At 42.8% G+C, this 22,628-nt stretch overlaps 1 protein-coding gene across 1 annotated transcript in view; it reads right to left on the reverse strand.

Annotated features, from left to right (window-relative positions):
* The window catches only part of TRAPPC9 (trafficking protein particle complex subunit 9), a 618,989-nt gene that overhangs the window by 577,827 nt on the left and 18,534 nt on the right, over nt 1-22,628 (reverse strand). The window contains exons 3-5 of the mRNA XM_004387359.3: nt 20,847-20,992; nt 15,596-15,724; nt 6,403-6,429 (exon numbers count right to left, since the gene is read on the reverse strand). Coding sequence (XP_004387416.1) covers nt 6,403-6,429; nt 15,596-15,724; nt 20,847-20,992 — 302 coding nt within the window. The remainder of the gene's footprint in view (nt 1-6,402; nt 6,430-15,595; nt 15,725-20,846; nt 20,993-22,628) is intronic.

A 22,628-nucleotide genomic window follows, 5' to 3' on the forward strand; every position in this document is an offset into this window, starting at 1 on the left:
AATATGTTGTGGGGTTGTTAACCAATGTCATAAAACAACATGTGTACTACTGTTTCATGAGAAACTATTTGTTCCGTAAGCCTTCACCTGAAGTACAATAAAATATAAAAAATAAAATAAAATAAAATAAAATAACAGTGCGACTTCTATGGAGGGGAATTTGACAAAAATCTAATAAACTCCACAGATGTTTACCTTTGACTCATCAATCCTACTTCTAGGGATTTACCCTGAATACACATCTCCAACAATACAAAAATATATATGTACAAGGTTACTCACTGAAGCATTATTTTTAATTGCAAAATACTGGAAACAACAGAAATGTCCATATATAGAAAGTTGGCTAAATAAAATACGGTATACAGGTCTCCCCCTCTTTTCAAAAATTCACTTTATGTCACCTCACTTTTACAAAAGATCTACATTAGTACCTATTTTTGCTAACTGAAAGAAATCCAAAGAGGATTTTCACTTTTACGAAAAAAGGTGAAAAGCGGAAATAGTGTTCAGTGTTTGTTTTGCAGCAGCCGTTAAAGAGGCAGCGCACACCCCGAGCAGCGAGAGTGGCGTCACCAAGCTCCTGCTCCGGGAACAACACTCAGCATGTCGGCATCAAGCCGCCGTAGCTCTGAACTCTGTCTGTGAGCATCTGTGCTTTATCTCAATTTATTTTGTGCATCTGTTAGTAAGACGCATCCTAAGGTACAGAAAAGCCTAACAGCGCTTGCAAGGGTGTGGCCCTTCAACCCAGCCCCATGTGCCATCGCCAGCTAGGCCACAGGGCGACCACCACCACCTCTCAGCCTTCCCGTGTGCGCGCTGTCTCCTTGATTTTGGTAAGTGAGACAGCACTGTGCATACAGTATTTCTATTTCACACAGGCTGTGTGTTTACCACATCACCCCTGCGTTTACTGTATGTTAGCGTTAGTTTAGGCTTTATGTGTTAGTTGGTATGATTCAATAGGTTATTTTCTGGTTCTGGGAGCACTCAAAAAATTTTCCCATATCAATTAATGGTGATTGCTTCTTCACTTTACGCCATTTTGGCTTATGGAAGTTTTCATAGGGACATTCTACTTTTGGATATCGGGGGAAACCTATATCCACATAGTGTACACTAACCAGAAAAAACAGCAGAACTCTTGACCAGTATACAATGCAGCTGTCAAAATGAATGAGGAAGATCTCCATAAACTGATATGGACCTATTTCCAGGATGTTTTTTTTAAAGGCAAAGAACAAAAGAGTATATGAAATGTGCTACTTCTGCATAAGAGAAATAAGAACATCTATCTTTATTTAAAAAATAAAAAAAAACACCACCAGAAGGAATAACCAGAAACAAATGAGCTGGGTTGCCTGCAGGGGTCGGTGGGATGAGGTGGAAGGGACAGAAGAGGATGTGACACTTCTTTGGGCATAACTTTTTTGTATAGTTTTGACTTTTGGAACCAGTGTAATGCTTTATATACTAAAAAGTAAATTAATCATCACAGATTGGGAGAAAATATTTGCAAAACACACATCTGGTAAAGAACTTGTAACCAAATATACAAAGAAATCTTAAAACTCAACAATAAGATAACAAATATCCCAAAAAAATGGACAAAAATGTGAACACTTCACCAAATAATATCCCAGCGCATGGATGGACCACCGTTCGTTTATCCATTCGCATACTAAAGGACATCTTGGTTGCTTCCAGTTTTTGCAGTTACGAATGGAGCTGCATAAATATTCGTGTGCAGGTTTCCGTGTGGACACGTATTTTCAACTCATCTGAGTAAACACCTAGGAGCACAGTTGCTAGATGGTATTATTTAGCAATAAGAAAAAATGAGCTATCAAGTCATGAAAAGACATGAAGAAACCTTAAGTACACATTGCTAAGTAAAAGAAAACTCGTTGCTGTCAAGTCTATTCCGACTCATAGCAACCCTACAGGACAGAGTAGAACTGCCCCATAGAGTTCCAAGAGGTGCCTAGTGGATTTGAACTGCTGACCTTTTGGTTAGCAGCCGTAGCTCTTAACCACTACGCCACCAGGGTTTCCATACTATGTCTAGGATCTAAAATTATTGAAAATGTTTTTGCATGGTTTGTGAAACTCTTCTCAAAAGTTCAGGCTTTTTTAATAGATATGAGAGTCAATTCTATACTACCTTTTCCTATGTGAGACAAACAACAGATACTGTTGCCCAAACTGCATCAATACAGTTGGTGATTCATGACCATCTTGAACTCAGCACCATGTTCCACGTAATCTGCTGGACAATAAGGCACTATCCCAGACACTGGGAGGAAACAGGAGCCCTGGTGGTAGAGTGGTTAAGAGCCTGGCCGCTAACTGAAAGGTCAGCAGTTTGAATCCACAAGCTGCTCCCTGGAAACCCTATAGAGTGGTTCTACTCTGTCCTATAGGGTCACTATGAGTCAGAAATGACTCGATGGCAACGGGTTTGGTTTTTTTAATGAGGAAACAAAACGAAATAAAAGGAAGACAACGACCCGATTCTGCAGGGGATTACAATCTGTTTCAACACTGAGATTTTTATTTCATTGGTTAACAAAATGAAGTCAATCAAATCCTGTCTGTGAACATTCTGTAGTCATGACTTTACAGAAAAGGCTTAACTACAACTTGATTCCGTCATTAGCAGCACTCAACATTGGAGGGTGGGTGATGCAGAAATTAACTGGCTGTAATGCTTCAGCCTACACTAGACCTAAAACAAACCTACACTGAACTCTGCAAGCTGAGTACACAGACGAGGTCCCCAACGAGAAAAAAATGGCAAGAAATCACGCAAGTAATTTTGAGTTTTTAATTAATGGTTCCCCTGCCAAGTGATCGAGTGATTCTTGATAAACTTGACAAGGCAATTCAATGGGAGAAAGACAGACCTTTCAACAAATGGTGCTGGGAAAACTGGATGTCCGCTTGTAAAAAATGAACTTAGACTGTTACCTCACACCATACACAAAAGTGAACTCAAAATGGATCACAGACCTACATGTAAAAGCAAAACCTGTAAGACTTCTAGGAGAAAATATTCATGACCCTGGGTTAGACAAGGAATACTTAGATATGACACTAAAGACATGATTTATAAAAGAAAAAAAAAATTGATAAATTGGATTTCAACACAATTCAAAACTTTTGCCCTTAAAAGACACCCATTACAAAAATGAAAAAACAAGCCACAGAATGGGAAAAAAATATTTGCAAATCATATATCTGGTCAAAGACTTGTATCCAGAATATATAAAGAACACTTACAACTGAAAAATAAAAAAAAAAAAAAAACAATTAAAAAGTGGGCAAAGGACTTGAACAGACACTTCTCCAAAGAAGATATACAAATGGCCAATAAGTACATGAAAAGATGTTCAACATCATTAGCCATCAGGGAAACGAAAACCAAACTACTGTGAGATACCACTTCCTACCCACTAGATTGCTACAATCAAAAGTATAGTAACAAGTGTTGTTGAGGATGTAGAGAAATTGGAACTCTTATTCACTGCTGGTGGGAATGTAAAGTGGTGCAGCCACTTTGGAAAACAGTTTAGCAGTTGCTCAAAAACTTAAATATATAGTTACCATATGACCCTGAAATTCCATTCCTGAATACCCTGTACGACAGAGTAGAACAGCCTTGTAGGGTTTCCAAGGAGCAGCTGGTGGATTCAAACTGCCGACCTTTTGGTTAGGAGCCAAGCTCTTAACCACTGCACTACCAGGGCTCCAATATATGCTAAAGAGAATTAAAAACATATGTACACACAAAAACTTGTACACAGCAGCATGATTTATAATAGCCAAAAAGTAGAAAGAACTCAAATGTCCATCAACAGAAGAATGGATGAGCTAAATGTGGGCTATCCATTTAATAGAATATTATTCAGCCATAAAAAGGAATGAAGTACTGATACTTGCTACAAAGTGGATTAACCTCGAGAACATTATGTTAAGTGAAAGAAGCCAGTCACAAAAGATGACCTATCGTGTAACTGTTTACATGAAATATCTAGAACAGGCAAATCTATAGTGACAGAAAGTAGACTAGTGGCTGCCTAGGGTTGGGTGTAGGTGTTGGGAGAAATGGGGGATAACTGCTAATGGGCACAGGGGTTCTTGTTGGGGTGACAAAAATATCCAAAAATTGTCATTATAGTTGCACAACTCTGTGAATATACTAAAAACCATTGAATTACACACTTTTAATGGGTGAATTATACTAAAGTTGTGTTTAAAAAATTTTTTTAAAGCCCCTTAGAATAGTACCTGTCACTTAATGAGTGCTAACTGCTCATTTTATTATAAGCAGAAGAAACTCCCCTCAAAATGAAATTGGTAAAAGCAAATTTGAGTTAATTGAAATGGGCCAAAAGATCATTTTACTTAAAGCAGTTCTGAATGCATATGAAATGTTCAGAAATAACAGAAAAAAGGATTGGACACCAAGAAGCACTCAATTTAAAATGCAGATCAAGGACTCTGAAGCCTAGCTCCTGGAAGTGACTGAAGGAGAAGCTTTGGTCTTAAAATAAGCAATAGCATCAACACACAAAGACCATCCAACTCTTTTCTTCTCCTTTAGGAGACAGCTGTGGAAAAAATCAGGTTGGAAAAAAAAAATTCTGAAAGAGTTTGTTTCAAATATTATATCCATATAAAATTTGAAAATAAAATGAAAGGATGCAATTCTGTGATAGCTTCATGTGAATGGTTTTCTACAGGGCTGAGGAATTTTACGACCTATAAGAGGATGTTAGCTACTCGGATGTAGAGACTAAGGAGAATCAAATCTCATGAGAGTTGTAAAATGATTCTCTACCCACAAATTTACCACCAACATAATCTGCAAGGGTTTAAGCAGCAGAGAAGGGACGAGAGCTGGAAAGACAGCTAAGACTTTGCTAAGTGCCAGCCCAAGTTTCGCTGCAGGCAGTCCAGGCTTGGGGGCCTGTGGGAATCCGAACAGGGGTAAGGCAGGAAGGGAATGCGGGTGGAGGAGAGCAGAATGTCAGTTCTCTTTACTTGCTCTCCCTCGGTTAAGCAGAGGTCAAGTCCATTTAGCTCTAATATGGGGCCATCACAGAAGGCGCCACTGAGTGCCAAACGCTGGTGTCTCTGGGCCTTCCTGCAGATGGCAGCCTCTGCAGTAGGATCTTGACATGCTCCTGAAGAACAAAGCCCCACAGGGTGGTCCTCACTTTTACTCTCAATACTTTAGACCCCATTTCATCTTTATCCAGCCTTATGTTGAAAAGTTTCAGAAGTAAAAAATACATCTTGCTTTTTTAATCTTAACAAGCGACTGGTTTTCTCTAAGTGGCTTTTGATTGGTATCAGCATCTAATTCTCCTACTAAGTAAACTGATTAACACATTGAAATTCAGTATTTTGTGTTAGACATGGCTACCCAGCTTTGGGTTCAATAGCATCTGTTGGTCAGATATCAATAAATCCAACCTCTATTTAATGTTCCCTCAATTTACGCTGTGAGGTCACTCTGCCCCTCTGCGCCATGAACTCCGTATTTCGAGTTGTTTTCTAATCAGCAATTCGGATCTCCTGAAAACAGAGCAAAGCATTTGTTTTCCTTCCTCTACATCTTCCACAAGCCATATCAGTTTAGAGAAAGGATTCAACACAAATGTTAAAACAAAAATCTGCAAACCTGAAGCACCTTCATTTCTGAGCGGAGATGCACAAGGGGTACATGAGAAAATCGGTTGGTTACAAAGCCTGCGTAAGCACAACCGTCCGGATTTCTAGTCTTCAAATGAAGGGAGTTCACGTTTTTTTAATGTTTTACCCTTTGTCATTGTTTGTGATTAAGCCAGAAAATAACAGTGCTCACCATGAGATGAGCAGCACCTTGATAAACAAGATTTTTGCTGTATTAATGACAGAAGGTGTTAAGAGGCAAGCGGAAAGTGCACCTCTGTAACAAACGCAAAAGCCCTTTTCCCTGTTAAGAACACACACACAAAACGCAAAACAGAATTCAAAATCATGTTGAGAGGAGCGTGAACCACAGAATCAGAGCAGAGTCATTACTATGAATGAACTCAAAATTAACAGGACAAGCATGCTCAACGCATTCAAGGAACGCAAGCCACAGTTGCAAATCATTCACTTAACCATGCTAGAGGAAGCGGGGTCCTCTTCGGCAGACGACATAAAGCAATAGGGCGCCCCATGAGACAAGGGCCAGACAATAACAGGGTTTTTAATAGTTCTGATTTAAAATTACTTAAATCAGAATGTTCCCAAGATGACAATCCAGAAATGTTAACCATTCATTTACACCACCGTGAAACAAGCCCTTAAAAAGACAACCACCACAAGGAAAAGCGAACGAAACTAAGCACGTAGATCAGGTACCTGGATCAATGAGAACCTCCTGTGCCCCTGGAAAAAAGAAAAGATTATGGTCTTTTATTTGGAAAATAAAACCACTTGTAAAGACAATACTAAATCACATTTCATAATTCACACAGCCTTGAAAACTCTGGGACACTGTTGTCTGGTCAGAAAAGCAGTCCCGAAGAACAGTAGGTCACACGTGCAGTGCCTTTTTTGCTTTAGACGAAAAATGAAGAACAGCTACTATTACTCACACCCTGAACAAACTGTAATGTGCTTCCCACCTCTTTCCCTTCCCACTTTCTAAGCTTCCACTCCCCAGCTCTTCCTAAGCAAGTATGAGAATCTTATTTCCATCAAACAAGCCAATGACCAAGGAATATTAGTTTATTTGTGCAAGTATATATCAACACTCTGGAATGGGGGACAAAGATGCCAGAAGGCTATACTGGAACATATTCCCTAAAATCAACCAGTCGATCTTTTCTTCTCTCTCTCACACACACTCTGAATTGCTGTGTGCTCCCTCAAGCTAAGGATTTCTGTCTTTCAGAAGGGAGCTTTGTACATGTTGTTGTACATAGCAACCCTATAGTTGTGGAAAACACAAAACAGTTATCTTCACTATTATCAAGAAGCTTTTAAAAATCTTGATCATTCACTAAGCTATCCAAATTATCAATGAGATCCAATTAGTCTTCTCTATAGAATATAATTTTCCATTACGGCAAAACACACCCCAAAAGTAATGGTTTCAAGAGTCATGTTTATCATTAGATATGATCATTTTTAAACACATTAACCAGACTCAAAAATGGATGTTTCAATAGCATATATTGTTATTAAAACAGCACATGTATCCACTTGTCTCTATAGCAAATACACCCCATAGTAATAGTCCTCCTTGAGAGCTATCTCATGTATTACAAACACCGGGCAGTGTCTCATTCTCTTGTCCTTGGGGTTGCTAAGAGTCGGAACGGACTTGACGGCACCTAACAACAACAACATTTTTAAATGCAGAACAAAAAATCACTTCAGAGGGCTGTGGGGACCATGGTCTCGGGGAACATCTAGCTCAACTGGCATAACACAGTTTATAAAGACAATGTTCTACATTCTACCTTGGTGAGTAGCGTCTACGGTCTTAAAAGCCTGTGAGCAGCCATCTAAGATACTCCACTGGTCTCATCCCTTCGGAAGCAAGGGAGAATGAAGAGAACAGGATACAAGGAAAAGATTAGTCCAAAGGACTAATGGACCACAGCTACCAAGGCCTCCACCAGACTGAGTCCAGTACAGCTAGATGGTGCCCGGCTACCACCACGGACTGCTGTGACCAGGATCATAACAGAGGGTTCTGGACAGAGCTGGAGAAGGATGTAGAAGAAAATTCTAACCCACAGAAAAAAAAAAGACCAGATTTACTGGCCTAAAGGAGACTGGAGAAACCCTGAGAGTATGGCCCCCAGACACCCTTTTAGCTCAGTGGTGAAGTCATTTCCGAGGTTCACCGTTCAGCCGGCGAGTGGACAGCCCCATAAAACCAAATGGGACTAATGAGGCACAGCAGTCCAGGGACAACTGCCAGAAGCCAGGAAAGCTGGTGATAGGGAATCCAAGGTTGAGTAAGGATAGTGTTGATGTGTTGTGAGATTGTTAACCATTGTCATAGGGCAATATGTGTACTAACTGTTAAATGAGAAACTATTTTGTTCTGTAAGCCTTCATCTAAAGTGAGAATAGCAGCACAATTGGAAGAGCGTAGTTGATGTCACTGAACTGTGCATGTAGAAATTTTTGAAATGGTGTATCTTTGGCTATGTATATTTTCACTAAAAAAAAAAAAAAAAAAAAAGGTCGAGAAGGGAGAGGGTTGACATGTTGTGGGGTTGTTAACCAATGTCATAAAACAATATGTGTACTACTGTTTCATGAGAAACTATTTGTTCCGTAAGCCTTCACCTGAAGTACAATTAAAAAAAAAAAAAAACACTTCAATCTAGAAACCACTTAAAAAAAAAAAAGGTGCTTTCTGTTGAGGCCCAACCGTACGCCGGCACAGTGCTCTGCAGGCACCTGTGCAGTTCTCAGAGCAGCCCTCACAGTGGACGGCACTACTGAGCCTGCTCTGGGTGAGGAAAGTGAGGCCCGGTCATCCTCGCCGTGACCCGCTGTGGTGACGAGCTGACAGTAACACTAGGAGGCACTCGGCGACGTGGAACCTTGAGGAATCCCAGATGACCCTAAAACTCCGCATTCAGTGGAAAACTAGAACACATCAGACTGTGCCACGCCTTCCAAGCAGGAAGTACACCTGGGATGTTCTGATGCTTCAGACATTGGCACAGTCTCTGCCTCGTGGTGACCTGGGCCCCATGCTAAAGGCACACAGACCGTGGGGCTTTAAGAGTATTGTATTTCCAGAGAAACCTGTGAGAGCCAGAACCCCATGGGATCGCCTTATTTTTCCAGTCTCGCAAGCTTTCCACCTTTGACATAATCAATCCTACCACACTGGGCCGTTGTGAGCATTAAATCAGTTTCTGTGAAATGCTCAGAATAGACTGTCATGCCAAGTGCTCAACAAATGTACCTACTGAGGTGATTTTACAAATCTCCACTCTGATCATCCTATTTCCTTTCTGCTCTAACTCTCCTTATTTCCCCATTTACAAACTCCCCATGAACTGTTTAACCTGTTCCTCGCCACCCCTCTGGTTTCCATTAGGAAGGCCTTTTCCCAAACACTCCTGACCTCCTGCCCTTCTACTCCCCTCAACACAAACAGCGTAGGTTATGGGATCAGTGCGTCTGGACGACAAGCTGGGCATAGAAACCTTCCTCTTTTCTCGGGGGCCGCTACCTCAGGAGGCATACAGAACACTCTGCTCCCACACGCCCTAAGTGTGACGGGGGTAGGCCCCTTCAGGGGCAGGCCTGCTGTGGCCCAGAGCAGTGACCAGTGGGCCTGTCTAATTCCAGGGGACGGTATGAAGATATCCATTGTTCCTGCACCCCTGAAGTTCATGGGGAGTGGGGCTTATAGTAATAAGGGTGACATTTTGATTCTCCATCTGCCTACTCTTTTTTCTCATTTCTCAACTGGATGTGGAGAAAATAGAAGCGTTCTTATTGGTTCCCCCTTAAACCTCAACATGTGCTAATTAACAATTTTGTGGCTCAAGATGGGTTGGGGATGACTCTAACGGCCTGATACCGCTGCTAAATTCGAGCACAGGCATTGCTGAGCCTCCTCAAATATCTCACTCATGTTTAATTGCATCTTTTCTCCTAAAACTACGTTTTCCTATCTTAACTCCTTCCTTAGTAATCGCCAAAGACTATAAAATGATGGCATTGTACAAAATAATAGCTGGCGCTTATGAGATGTTTTGGGAGAAAGACCTGGCAATCTGCTCCCGTAAAGAATACAGCCCAGGGGACCTCATACCATCAAGAAAGCAGTGCCAGGAGCAGAGCGCGTCCTTTGGACTGGGGTCCCTGCGCCGAGAAGCTCCTAGTCTAGGGGAACACTGATGAGAAGGCCAACAGAGAGAGAAAGACTTCCCCTGGAGCTGACACCCTGAATTTGGACTTTCAGCCTACTTTGACTGTGAGGAAATAAACTTCTCTTCGTTAAAACCAAAAAAAAAAGAATACAGCCCAGGAAATGCTACGGGACAGTTGTGCTCTGTCACATGGGTCGATATGAGTCAGAATGGACTCGACAGCACCTACCAACAACGTGAGATGTTTATAAGGTGACCGCTGTAAGGAACACTTCTCATACGCTCTCTCTAACCTCACAGTTCTACAAAGCAGATATTTTCATCCCTGTTCTACAAACGAGGGGGAAAAAAAACCTCAGAGAAAGAATTTACCCAAGTTTGCACGGCCAAGTGGTGGCATCTGCATTCAAATCCAAGGGAGCCAAACTTGAAAACCCAGGCTCCTTCCACGGTACCAGATGACCTCCCACTAATATTGGCTTTTTAATAAACACAGAACCGTGCAGCGTGTTCAAGCCTCAGTGAGTTCAGTATGTTTCTCAGTTTTAAGGTGCTCCAGAAATGGTTTCTATCTTTTTTATAAAGCCACGCCTGACTGGTTTCTAATACTGGAAGAAAAGTCCAATCTTGCCGCTGTTCACACAGCATGCCAGAAATTTTCACGCTGAGAAAATGGCAGAATGAAAATAAGATATAACTAAAACACCCTTCCCAGGTCTCCAGATATCACAGACATTGTGCAGCTCTGCAGCATTAAATAAAGAATCAAATTAAAAGAACATTGTCTAAGCCTCACTTCTTTCACAAACAGGAAAATTAGGGTTTAAAGAAAACAAGGTGCAACAGCGCCACCTGTGGCCAAAAAGGACTTTCAAGCTGCTGAGAAAGATGCCACAGAATAAACCCCCTGCTTCGTAAAAAATGATCAGCAGGATGTTTTTTAATGGTATGCTCAGAGACCATAACTAAGAGTTCAGTTAGCACATACTGCTTCAGGGAAGCAGGCGGTATTCAGTACTTAATCTGCAATCTTTAACTCCCCTGGATAGAAACCAGGGCCTTGAACAGGTTCATTCTGGTTCAAACCCCTGCTGAGAATTTGCATTTCTAACAAGTTCCCAGGAAGTTATACATAAGAATCACCTGAAGATCTTGTTAAAATGTAGATTATGACTCAGTATATCTGGGGTGGTGTCATGGGTTGAATTGTGTCCCCCCAAAATATGTGTCAACTTGGTTAGGTCATAATTCCCAGTATTGTGCGGTTGGTGGGTGTCCTCCATTTTGTGAGTGACATAATTTTCCTGTATGTTATAAATCCTAATCTCTGCCTGCGTTTAATGAGGCAAGATTGGAGTATTTGAAGAGGATTAGGGTGGGATGTAACACCCTTGCTCAGGTCACATCCCTGATCCAGTGTAAAGGGAGCTTCCCCGGGGTGTGGCCCACACCACCTTTTTTCTTACAAGAGATAAAAGCAAAGGGAAGTGAGCAGAGAAGGGGGACCTCATACCACCAAGAAAGCAGAGCTGGGAGCAGAGTGCGTCCTTTGGACCCAGGGTTCCTGCACTGAGAAGCTCCTAGTCCAATGGAAGACTGATGACAAGGACCTTCCTCCAGAGCCGAAAGAAAAAACCTTCCCCTGGAGCTGACACCCTGAATTTGAACTTCTAGCCTACTAGACTATGAGAGAATAAACTTCTCTTGGTTGAAGCTATCCACTTGTGGTATTTCTGTTATAGCAGCACTAGATGACTGAGACAGGTGGAAATGCAAATTCTCAGCAGGGAACTTGTTAGAAATGTAAATTCTCAGCAGGGGTTCAAACCAGAACAGGTTCTAAGTCCCACTGGAAACAAAAGATAGAGACAGAGGAACTAATCTTAGACCTGGAAGGAATCTTGGGACTCTGGTTCAGCCTCTTCAGTTCACAGACAGAGAAACTGAGACCCAGGAAGCTGTCCTAGCAATCAGTAGCAAAGCTCACTCCTAGTCCTTGTGTTTTGCACTGAACCAAAATCCAACTGATCTGTATCACTCTCATATGCACAGAAGTCGCTTTCATATTTTTCAAATAGTAGGTAGACTGTCTTGCAAAACACTTCCCAAAGGGCTGGTAACTAGAAATCATACAATTGTGTTTAAATACAAAAAACATTTATTTACATATGAAAACAGCATGATCTGTTCAGTGACATCCTTTATTCCATCTATAAACGTGACAAACATCGAATCAACATTCTTCAGGTGAGATTAAAATAACATATTAAAGGTCATCATTGTTAGTTCCTAAACGTTACTGTTGTTAGTTCCCGTGCAGTCGATTCCGACTCATGGCAACCCCATGTGTGCAGGGTAGAACTGCCCCGTAGGGTTTTCAATGCTGTAACCTTTCAGAAGCAGATCACCAGGCCTGTCTTCCGAGACACCTCTGGGTGGGTTTGAACCGCCAACCTTTCGGCTAGTAGTCGAGTGCTTAACACGTTTGCTGCACCCAGGGAACTATATTAAAGGTACAGAAAAAAAAAATCAAAATTTTCTTCAGTCACAAAAGAAATAAGTTTATTCCCTGAAAATAGCTTTATATCAATTTTTCCGAAGTTAATGTCTCTTGGTCAACTTCAGAATGACAAATTCCTAGTAATTTAAATGTTTTAGTGGGTATTTATGCAGCAATAGGAATTCTGAGTTGTAAAAATACATATTCTGTATAAACAATCTCTAAATTCTGCAGTCTAAGGCAATTTAGCTATTCCCTATCTTACTAAAATAAGGAGCCTGGTGGCACAGTGGTTAAGTGCTCAGCTGCTAATGGTAAGTTGGCGGTTTGAACCCACCAGCCACGCCATGGGAGAAAGATGTAGCAGTCTGCTTCTGTAGGGATTATAGCCTTGGAAACCCTATGGGGTAACTTTACTCTGTCCTATAAATAGGGTTGCTATGAGTCACAATCAACCGCAATGGGTTTTGATCTTACCAGAGTAACGCTGATTTCATCAAAACATCACACTGCACTAAAAAAATGTTCCCTTGTACTTTAAATCATGCTGTTGTTGTGTCCCTTTGAGTAGATTCCAAATTAGGCCATCAAAAGCAAGGCTGACAAGTCCCAAGTCCCACAAACTATACATCTAGCATCAGAAAAGAGTATAGATTTTTACTTTCTCTCAAAATTCACTAACTTAATCTTTCTTCCATACTAAAAGATTCACAAAACTAATTCGGCCTTTAAACTTTTGTCTTAACAAGCTTCACTAGAGAAAAAGAAGTGGTAAGCCGTTAGCAACGGTTGAATTTTCAAAGCCACTTCTGTTTTGCACTGTAATCATTTTTAATGTTCTTTTTTAATGCTTACAGAGTTAATAAAATAAAAAATAGTAACTTTTACATCGCTAGCTGAGAATAAAACATTTGTGAACCTATCTAAATAACTCAATTTTAAAAGGGAAGAAAATTTCCTTTTCTCAGAGGACGTCCGCTTGGAAGCTATGTAACCTGGATCTGAGATGGCTGGAGTCCCTTAATTATAAATTTAGATTACCCTGTTATTTTTTAATCAATAATAATAACAGCTAACATTCATCAAGCGCTTACTATGGCTAGAAGTCTTCTAGGCCCTTTGTAAACGTGTATGTCATTCAAAAGGCAGTCCTAGTGGCGCAGTAGTTAAGTGCTCAGCTGCTAGCCAACAAGTTGATGGTTCAAACCCACCAGACGCCCAGAGGAAGAAAGACGTGGCAGTCTGCTTCCATAAAGATTACAGCCTCGGAAACCCTATGGGGCATTTCTACTCTGTCCTATAGAGCCGCAAAAACCATACAGAGCAGAGCTACTCTGTCCTATAGGGTCTCTACAAGTCAGAATCGATTTGACAGCAATGGGTATGTCATTCAACATTCACAACAACCCTATAAGGTAGGTACTATTGTTATCATCCCCATTTTACAGATAAGGAAACTGAGGCACAGAGAGATTAAACAACTTGCTCCAGGTCACACTGGTGTTAAATGACCTCTGTATTTCTGATGTTTTGCTGTTGAAAAAGGGACCTGAGATCTTCATTCCATGAAATACAAGGGAGAATGTTAGTCACTTTGTCTGATCTTTGTTTCAGACAGCAGATGCCATAAATTCCTGATGCAGGTTAAGGTTGTCGTTATAAATTGACTTATCTTGAAATTAATATCCAAGATATGACAATATATCTGTTCGTGACCTCAAGCCTGCTAATGGATCTGGACCCTACATTGCTTCAAAGGTAGTAAAGTCATTATGAAGCTTTTAAATGAGATAATAATTGCTCCTTCACCTCTTATCTGGGCTTCACTGGGTATTTTACCCCACAGACTGTCTTCAAGAGTAAAAAGTTCTCAGGTGTTTTATACCACACAGAGCTAAATAAAGACATTTCTCTGCTGCAGACACAGCAGTTTTTCAACTTCTTCAAACTTTTTTTGTCTACATTCAGCAAAGGGGAAAATGAACATTCCCCTAAAAAGTCTGTAGAGTCCTCTAATCCCATCAGGAGAAGAACGTCCCAACACTCACAGTCTTCAAATGACAGTAAGAAGCCCGCCAGTGAAAAGGTACTCCGAGACGGCAGGAGGCTGCCTTGTAAGGAGGAAACAGAACGCTTTCACCTTCCTGGTGCGCTGGAGATTTTAGCACTTGGTAGCTGACTAGAGAAGACAATGAAGCAGAAAGCGCTGTTCCCTCCTCCCAGAGTCAGTGAATGGAAGAGGGGCAGGGGCATGCGTATTTCCAACCTGCAGACTTTCTATGTCATTTCCCAGGGGGCTTCGCTTTCCTCTCAGATAACTGAGGTCACTCGGCACTCTCTGCTGAAGAATGATAAAGCACCTTGGAGAACCATTACAGATTCATCTAAGCAGTTCCACAGAGCGAGCCCAGACTTGGACTGCACGGCTGCCGAAGTGGTTCCTAAAGGTAGTCTCTGCAGTCTTGGCTGACGATGGGAGATGGTGTGATTCAGGGAAGAAAGACGTTTAAGGCATTCCCTGTCCAATACATATGAACGATGGTGGGCATTCTCTTTGGGGGGAAAAATGCCTAAAAACTGCATTGACCAAAAAAATACCTAGCAGTTTTGTGTATGGCCTTGAGCTCTGCATTCTGTGATCCTCTTTGTGACCTGTGCAACATACCACTATCCTGAACTATAAAGGGCAAGTTCATTCATTAAGAGTCAAAGATTCAAATTCAACTCAATAGGTATTTGTGGGTCTGCTCCCCCAAAGAAGTTTTTTCACTCTTCATTGCTAACAAATATAAGCAAATCAAACTTAAGTCATTCTGAGAACTTCATCAACCAGTAAAACAACAGGCCCCAGGCCCTGAATTAGCTACTAAAACTGAATTCTGAGGCTAGCTTCATCCAACACGTAGAAATTATGAAAAAGACTCAGGCACAGAACCTCAAGTTAGGTCTGCCATGAAATGTTATGCAAGCGTTCCAGAGATCTAACAGTCACAGTAACCCATTAGTAGTATTCAGTAAGATCGGTAAGTATTCAATAAAGGCAGAAGGAAATGTCTCATGGGTAATATCTGACTCGACAGGTTTCATACTGTAGTTAACATCAGTCAGGCCTAACTCAGACTGGGACAACAATACCTTACTCTCCTGCTGACTTTAAAGACTCCAAGTGAATAGAGGCCCCAGGAAGGAGCCAGCTTACCTGGCCGGTGTCTGTTGGCTGCCTCAGCAGGGAGTGAGCTACCCTGAACCCTTCGCGCCCCCGTCTTTCCGCCGGTCCCACCAGGGTAGTGAGAGATGACAGAGGCGGAGCACAACCCTTCCAGTGCAGCTGGGCAGAAAACAAACAAATAAAAGTACTATTAGAAGAGTTAGTGGCCCGTCATCAGTTCCAACTGCAATGGCTAAGAAGAATGATTTGAACAATTTCATTATCTGAAAATGCCAACTTTTCCCAAAACAATTTTCCCAAAACAAAGATCATATCTGTCTTAGTCATCTAGTGCTGCTGTAACAGAAGTCCCACCAGTGGATGGCTTTAGCAAACAGAAATTTAGCCTCTCACAGTCTAGGAGGCTAGAAGCCCAAATTCAGGGCACCATCCCCAGGGGAAAGCTTTCTCTCTGTGTCGGCTCTGAAGGAAGGTCCTTGTCATCATCTTCCCCTGGTCTAGGAGCTTCTCAGCACAGGGACCCCGGGTCCAAGGGACACGCTCCACTCCCAGTGCTTCTTTCTTGGCGGTAGGAGGTCCCCCTCCTTTGCTCGGTTCTCTCTTTTAAATCTCAAAAGAGATTGACTCAAAATACAACCTAATCCTGTACATTGAGTCCTGCCTCAGTAACATAACTGCCTCTAATCCTGCCTCATTAACATCATCAAAAATCCCTTGCTGTCCAGCTGATTTTGACTCATAGGAGCAGCTGGTTCATAGGAGCAGCTGGTGGATTCCAAGTGCGAACCTTTTGATTAGCAGCTGAACGCTTAACCACTTTGCCACCAGGGCTCCATTAACATCACAGCGGTTAGGATTTACAACACACAGCATAATCACATCAGATCACAAAAGGGTAGACAACCACAGGATACTGGGAATCATGGCCTAGTCAAGTTGATATACATTTTGGGGGGCACAATTCAATCCATAACAACATCTAACCATCACTGGTTTTCTTGTAAACAGGAGCATGGCATCTCTTATCTCTCACATGCTCGTGCTGAGGCTGACAACACAGAGAACTCTGAGGATGCTCAAGGTTTCACCGAGGGCCTGAGTACGCACGTGCAATGGGCCAGCGTCCTCAGGCATTATTCCTTCATTTACCCGATATGTACAGGGCAGACTGCGTGGCAGGCTGTAGGCCAGATTCTGGAGTGTAGAGATGTGTAACAGAAAGTGCCCTGGTTTGAAAACATTTGGAAGTAATTCCACTAAAGCAGGACCAGGACACCTTTCCACATCACACACCCTAAATGTATCTGCTCTGTTTGTGGCTGTGGCAAACACCTGTAGCTGTGCCATCCTTCTCACCCTGCTTAATGCTTTATCTGTCCCTTTTTTCTTTCATTTATTCCTGGTTCTTCCTGTCTGCAGCAGCCAAATTATGAGATTGAAGTCGATTTTAAGTATTTCTGATATTTAGTGTGTTCTACAGCACTTCGTTGTTGTTAGGTGCCGTCAAGTCAGCTCTGACTCATAGCAACCCTGTGTATAACAGAACAAAATGCTGCCCGGTCCTGTACCATCCTCACAATCATTGCTATGTTTGAGCCCATTGTTGCAGCCACTGTGCCAATCTACCTCGTTGAGGGTCTTCCTCTTTTTCGCTGACTCTCTACCAAGCATGATGACATTCTCCAGGTATTGGTCCCTCCTGATAACGTGTTCAAAGTAAGTGAGAAGAAGTCTCACTATCCTTACTTCTAAGAAGCATTCTGGCTGTACTTCTTTCAAGACAGACTTGTTCATTTTTCTGGCAGTCCATGGTATAGTCAATATTCTTCACCAACATCACAATTCAAAGGTATCAACTCTTCTTCAGTCTTGTTTATTCATTGTCCAGCTTTCGGATGCATACGAGGCAAATGAAAAGACCACTTTGTCAGACTACTATTAAAGAACTTCCTTCATTACTTCATTCCAACTTGTATGATAAGTGGTTGACAGATACACCTCCCTCACTAAACTGTCAACTTCTTTGAGGAAAAACCCTACTTAGTCCCTTCTTACACAACATTCATTCAACAAGCATTCTTGGAACGTCTACGACACACCAGAGGACAGACATTCACAGATGGAAAAGAACGGCTCAGGCCTCCCCCTTCCAGCCCAGGAGACACAGAAGGGGAAAACATGCCAACAACCACTCCAGCAGACGGTCAGCTCACAGCCCACAGGGTTCATACAAGACGCTGCAGGGTCTACACAGAGCTCTGTCCAAGTGCCTGCAGGGCCGCAAAAGCCATCCTTTGGATGAGGTGGGTTTTTTTTTTTTCTCTCTTTAATTTTTTCAATTAAAATATAGTTCACATGTCATAAAATTCACCCTCTTAAAGTGCACAAAAGAAGCTGGACTATATGAGGAAGAAAGAGGCATCAGGATTGGAGGAAGACTCATTAACAACCTGCGTTATGCAGATGATACAATCTTGCTTGCTAAAAGTGAAGAGGACTTGAAGCAGTTACTGATGAAGATCAAAGACCACAGCCTTCAGTATGGATTACACCTCAACATAAAGAAAACAAAAATCCTCATGACTGGACCAATAAGCAACATCAGGATAAATGGAGAAAAGATTGAAGTTGTCAAGGATTTCATTTTACTTGGATCCACAACCAACACCCAGCAGTCAAGAAATCAAATGACATAATGCATCAGGCAAATCTACTGCAAAAGACCTCTTTAGTGTTAAAAAGCAAAGATGTCGCTTTGAGGACTAAGGTGCACCTGAACCAAGCCATGGTGTTTTTAATCGCCTCATATGCATGCGAAAGCAGGACAATGAACAAGGAAGACTGAAGAAGAACTGATGCCTTTGAATTATGGTGTTAGTGAAGAATACTGAATACACCATAGACTGTCAGAAGAACAAACAAATCTGTCTTGGAAGAAGTACAGTCAGAATGCTCCTTGGAAGCAAAGATGGCAAGACTTTTCTCTCATGTACTTTGGACATGTAATGAGGAGGGACCAGTCGCTGGAGAAGGACGTCATGCTTGGTAAAGTAGAGGGTCCGCGACAAAGAGAAAGACCCTCAATGAGATGGACTGACACAGTCACTGCAACAATGGACTCAAACATAGCAGTGATTGTGAGGATGGCGCAGAACCAGGCAGTGTTTCGTTCTGTTACACACAGGGTCGCTGTAAGTCAGAGCCGACTCGACAGCACCCAACTACAACAACAACAAAGTGTACAATACAGCAGTTTTTTAGTATATTCACAATTTGTCAGAGCCCTGGTGGGGTAATGGTTAAGAGCTACAGCTGCTAACCAAAAGGTTAGCAGTTCTAATCTACCAGCCACTCCTTCGAGACCCTGTGGGGCAGTTCTACTCTATTCTACAGGGTCACTATGAGTCGTAATCAATTCCATGGCAACGGGTTTGGTTTTTTTTTAGGTTTCACAAAGTTGTGCAACCATCACCACTGTCAAGTTCCAGAACATTTTATCAGTCCAAAAGGAAACCTTGTACACATTCACAGTCACTCCCCATTCCCCCCCACCCCCACCCTCTGGCAAGCACTCACCTATTTTCTGTCTCTGTGGATTTGCTTATTCTAGACACTTCATATAATGGGTTGCACCATATGTGGCCTTTGTGTCTGGGTTCTTTCACTCAGCATCATGTTCTCAAAGCTCCTCCACGCTGTAGCACGTATAGGGACTTCATCGCTTTTTATGGCTGCATAATACTCCATTGTATGAATGTACCACTTTTCGCCTCTCCATTCACTAGCTGGTATAGGGATTAGGTTTTGAAGAATGCATGTAATGGGTGAATCAGGTGGGGAATGGTGTTCTAAGCTGAAGGCAGGGTGTGCTAAGACACAGAGGGACCAGGAGATGCCCCATGCCACGGGGGAGAAGACACACACCCTTCCACGGATGCGTGCCAAAGCAATGTTGTGTCAGTAAGGACCTGGTGGTGGTGGTGGTTGTCGGGTGCCATCAAGTCAATTCCAACTCACAGCAACCCCATATGACAGAGCAGAAGAGCCCCATAAGGTTTCCCAGGCTGCTATGTTTATGGGAACAGATCCCAGGTTTTTCTCCCGCAGAACCACTGGCGGGTTCAAACCACCCATCCTTCAGTTACCAGCCAAGCACTTAACCATTGCACCACCAGGGCTCCTTGAGTGAGGACTAAGTAGGGTTTTTGCTCAAAGAAGTCAACATTTTAGTGAGGGAGGCATATCTGTCCACCACTTATGATACAAGTTAGAATGAAGTAATGAAGGAAGTTCTCCAATAGCGGTCTAACAAAGTGCTACAGAACACAGGACTGCAGGGCGGGGTCTGCGTGGGGACAGGGCAGGAGATATGGCAGGGAGGTAACCCCAGAAAGTGTACCCCAGCAAGCAGCACAGGGCAGGCTGCTTTTCCTCCCTCATCCTTTGTTTTTTAATTGTAGTGAGAATATACACAATAAAACATACACAAAGTCAACAATCTCTACATGTACGATTCAGTGACTTTGATCACACTCTTCAAGTTGTGCAACCATTCCCACTATCCTTTACCAAATTATTCCACCACCATTAACATTAAACTCCCTGCCCCCTAAGCAAAAACCCCCCCTCTTGCCCCCTTTCCTCCCACCTCTGATAACCACTAATAATTTTTGGTTTCTATATATTTGCTTGGAGCCCTGGCAGCACAGTGGTTAAGTGCTTGACTGCTAACCAAAAGGTCGGTGGCTCAAACCCACCAGCTGCTCCACAGGAAAAAGATGTGGCAGTCTGCTTCCGTAAAGATTACAGCCTTGGAAACCCTATGGGGCAGTTCTACTGTGTCCTGTACAGTCGCTATGAGTCAGAATCCACTGGACGGCAATGGGTTTTTTGGTATATACTTGTTTATTTCATATACGTGAGATCACACAATATTTGTCCTTTTGTAACTAATTCGGCTCAGCGTGATGTGTTCAAGGCTCTTCCACACTGTGGCATGCATCAGGGCTTCACTTCTCTTCCTGGCTGAGTACTAGTCCATTGTATGGATGGACCACATGTTGTTTGTCCATTCATCTGTTGATGGACATTCTGGCTGTTGCCACCTTTTGGCTACTGTGAACAGGGCTGCAATGAACATTGGTGGACAGATGTCTGTTCACACTGCCACTTAAGCATCATATCTTTTCTTTTAAGAGCCAATTTTTATTTGTGTTTTCTCTTATTACAAAGAATGGCTGAAGTAATGACATAGGAGATCATTTTCACCAGAAACTCTCACCTCCAAGCCACAGGAAGTCATTGACAGAGCGGAGAAGCTCCACCGACATGTGGTAGTGCACCAAGGAGTCCTGCAGCATCCCAGCCTGAAGACACAAGTCTCCCACGTGCTTCCGCATGCGTCCTTGGCACCGCTTCTTGTAATGTCTGAAAGATAAGATGCAATGGAGACGCATCATTGCTAATACCTGGCCTCCGCCTCCAAAGCACACTGGCTAAACACGACTCCGTTCTCTCACTACTGAAAACACGAGGAAGGCAACTTTCGGCTCTATTGCTGAAAGCCAGCAAAGATCACTGCCAGTTACGTGAGCTGCGCTGGTCTTCTTCCTAACCACAAACCCCGTCACGTCATTCCTCACACGTCATGTGTACGCAGGGCTTCTACCATGTATTTCAACTCAGATAGCACGGGAGTCGGGCTTTTCTTTTCAAATCTTCCGTCGCAACATTAGCACAAGAAAGCTTGTTTCTGCTTTTTAAAAAATCGACTGCCTTCCACCTTCTTAACTTCAGACCCATTATCATTTAATAAACAGAGGTATGCTGCTTATTATAAGTCAACTCTCTGGACTTTGCAAACAAGCTCTTTAATCTTCGCTATCTCAGAACAAGCTTTAAAAAAGCTTTGGGTGAGTGGGGGCCTCAGGACCCTCACCAACAACTCTTCTTTCAAGATTGGCACGGATACGCTCCTAAATAATGCAAGGCCCCAATGTCTCACCAACTCAGAAATCAAAGCAAACATACCAGGAAACTTCTGCTAGAATTTTTAAATACTCCTAGTCCTTTGGATATTAAATTTCTTAAATGGTATGATTTTTTTTAAAAGAGAATAGCAGCTGTACTACATTCTCCCTCAGCAAGAAAGCAATCTTATCAACGATAAAAACCCCTAAGGAAATCCAAAGGCTCCGAAGTTTCTCGCCAAGTGAATATTATTGACAGACCTCAACACAGCCTAAATCGTATCAGACTTAACACAGCAAACTCTCAACAAACGAGCTCAACAAACTCTTTGGCTACGTGGAATTTAGCTTTTCCTTCCCCAAATCGCTTGAACTAAGACCAGCATGGAAGGCAGAGTGGGAGAGAAGAAGAAACGGCAGCCTTCATTTGTCTTCTTCCCAAACACAAGGCAGGGTCATAACGGCCCTCCTAGCAAACCTCCCCACGATAAAACAGTAAACCTGTGCCCCGCCTCCTCTCCCCGCTGAGGCACCCACGATCTACCTCTCCCTCGCAGAGGGCCTTCGACAGCTTTCTAACAGGTCTCTCTGACTCTCCCTACTCCAGATGGCTCCTTCCCTTCACCTGTTCTATACACACACGGAACCAGAGTGACCTTCCTCAAGCACAAATCTGATTATATCACACCCCCACTTTCAACCCTTCAATGGCTCCCCAGTGCGGCTCTCCAGACGAGGTTTCCTCACCCAGCCCCCTCCCCTGCCACTTGTACTCCACACTACCTCTGCACTGTGGTACAGAAGACTCCACACCACCACCCCACTGCAGTACAGGGAGATCCCACACCACCTCCCCACTACGGTACAGAAAATCCCACACCACCTCCCCACTGCGGTACAGAAGATCCCACACCACCTCCCCACTGCGGTACAGAAGATCCCACACCACCTCCCCACTGTGGTACAGAAGATCCCACACCACCTCCCTACTGCGGTACAAAAGATCCCACACCACCTCCCCACTGTGGTACAGAAGATCCCATACCACCTCCCCACTGCGGTACAGAAGATCCCACACCACCTCCCCACTGCGG

Source organism: Trichechus manatus, unplaced genomic scaffold, assembly GCF_000243295.1.
Source record: "Trichechus manatus latirostris isolate Lorelei unplaced genomic scaffold, TriManLat1.0 scaffold00185, whole genome shotgun sequence".
In the NCBI taxonomy this organism is placed as follows: Eukaryota; Metazoa; Chordata; class Mammalia; order Sirenia; family Trichechidae; genus Trichechus; species Trichechus manatus.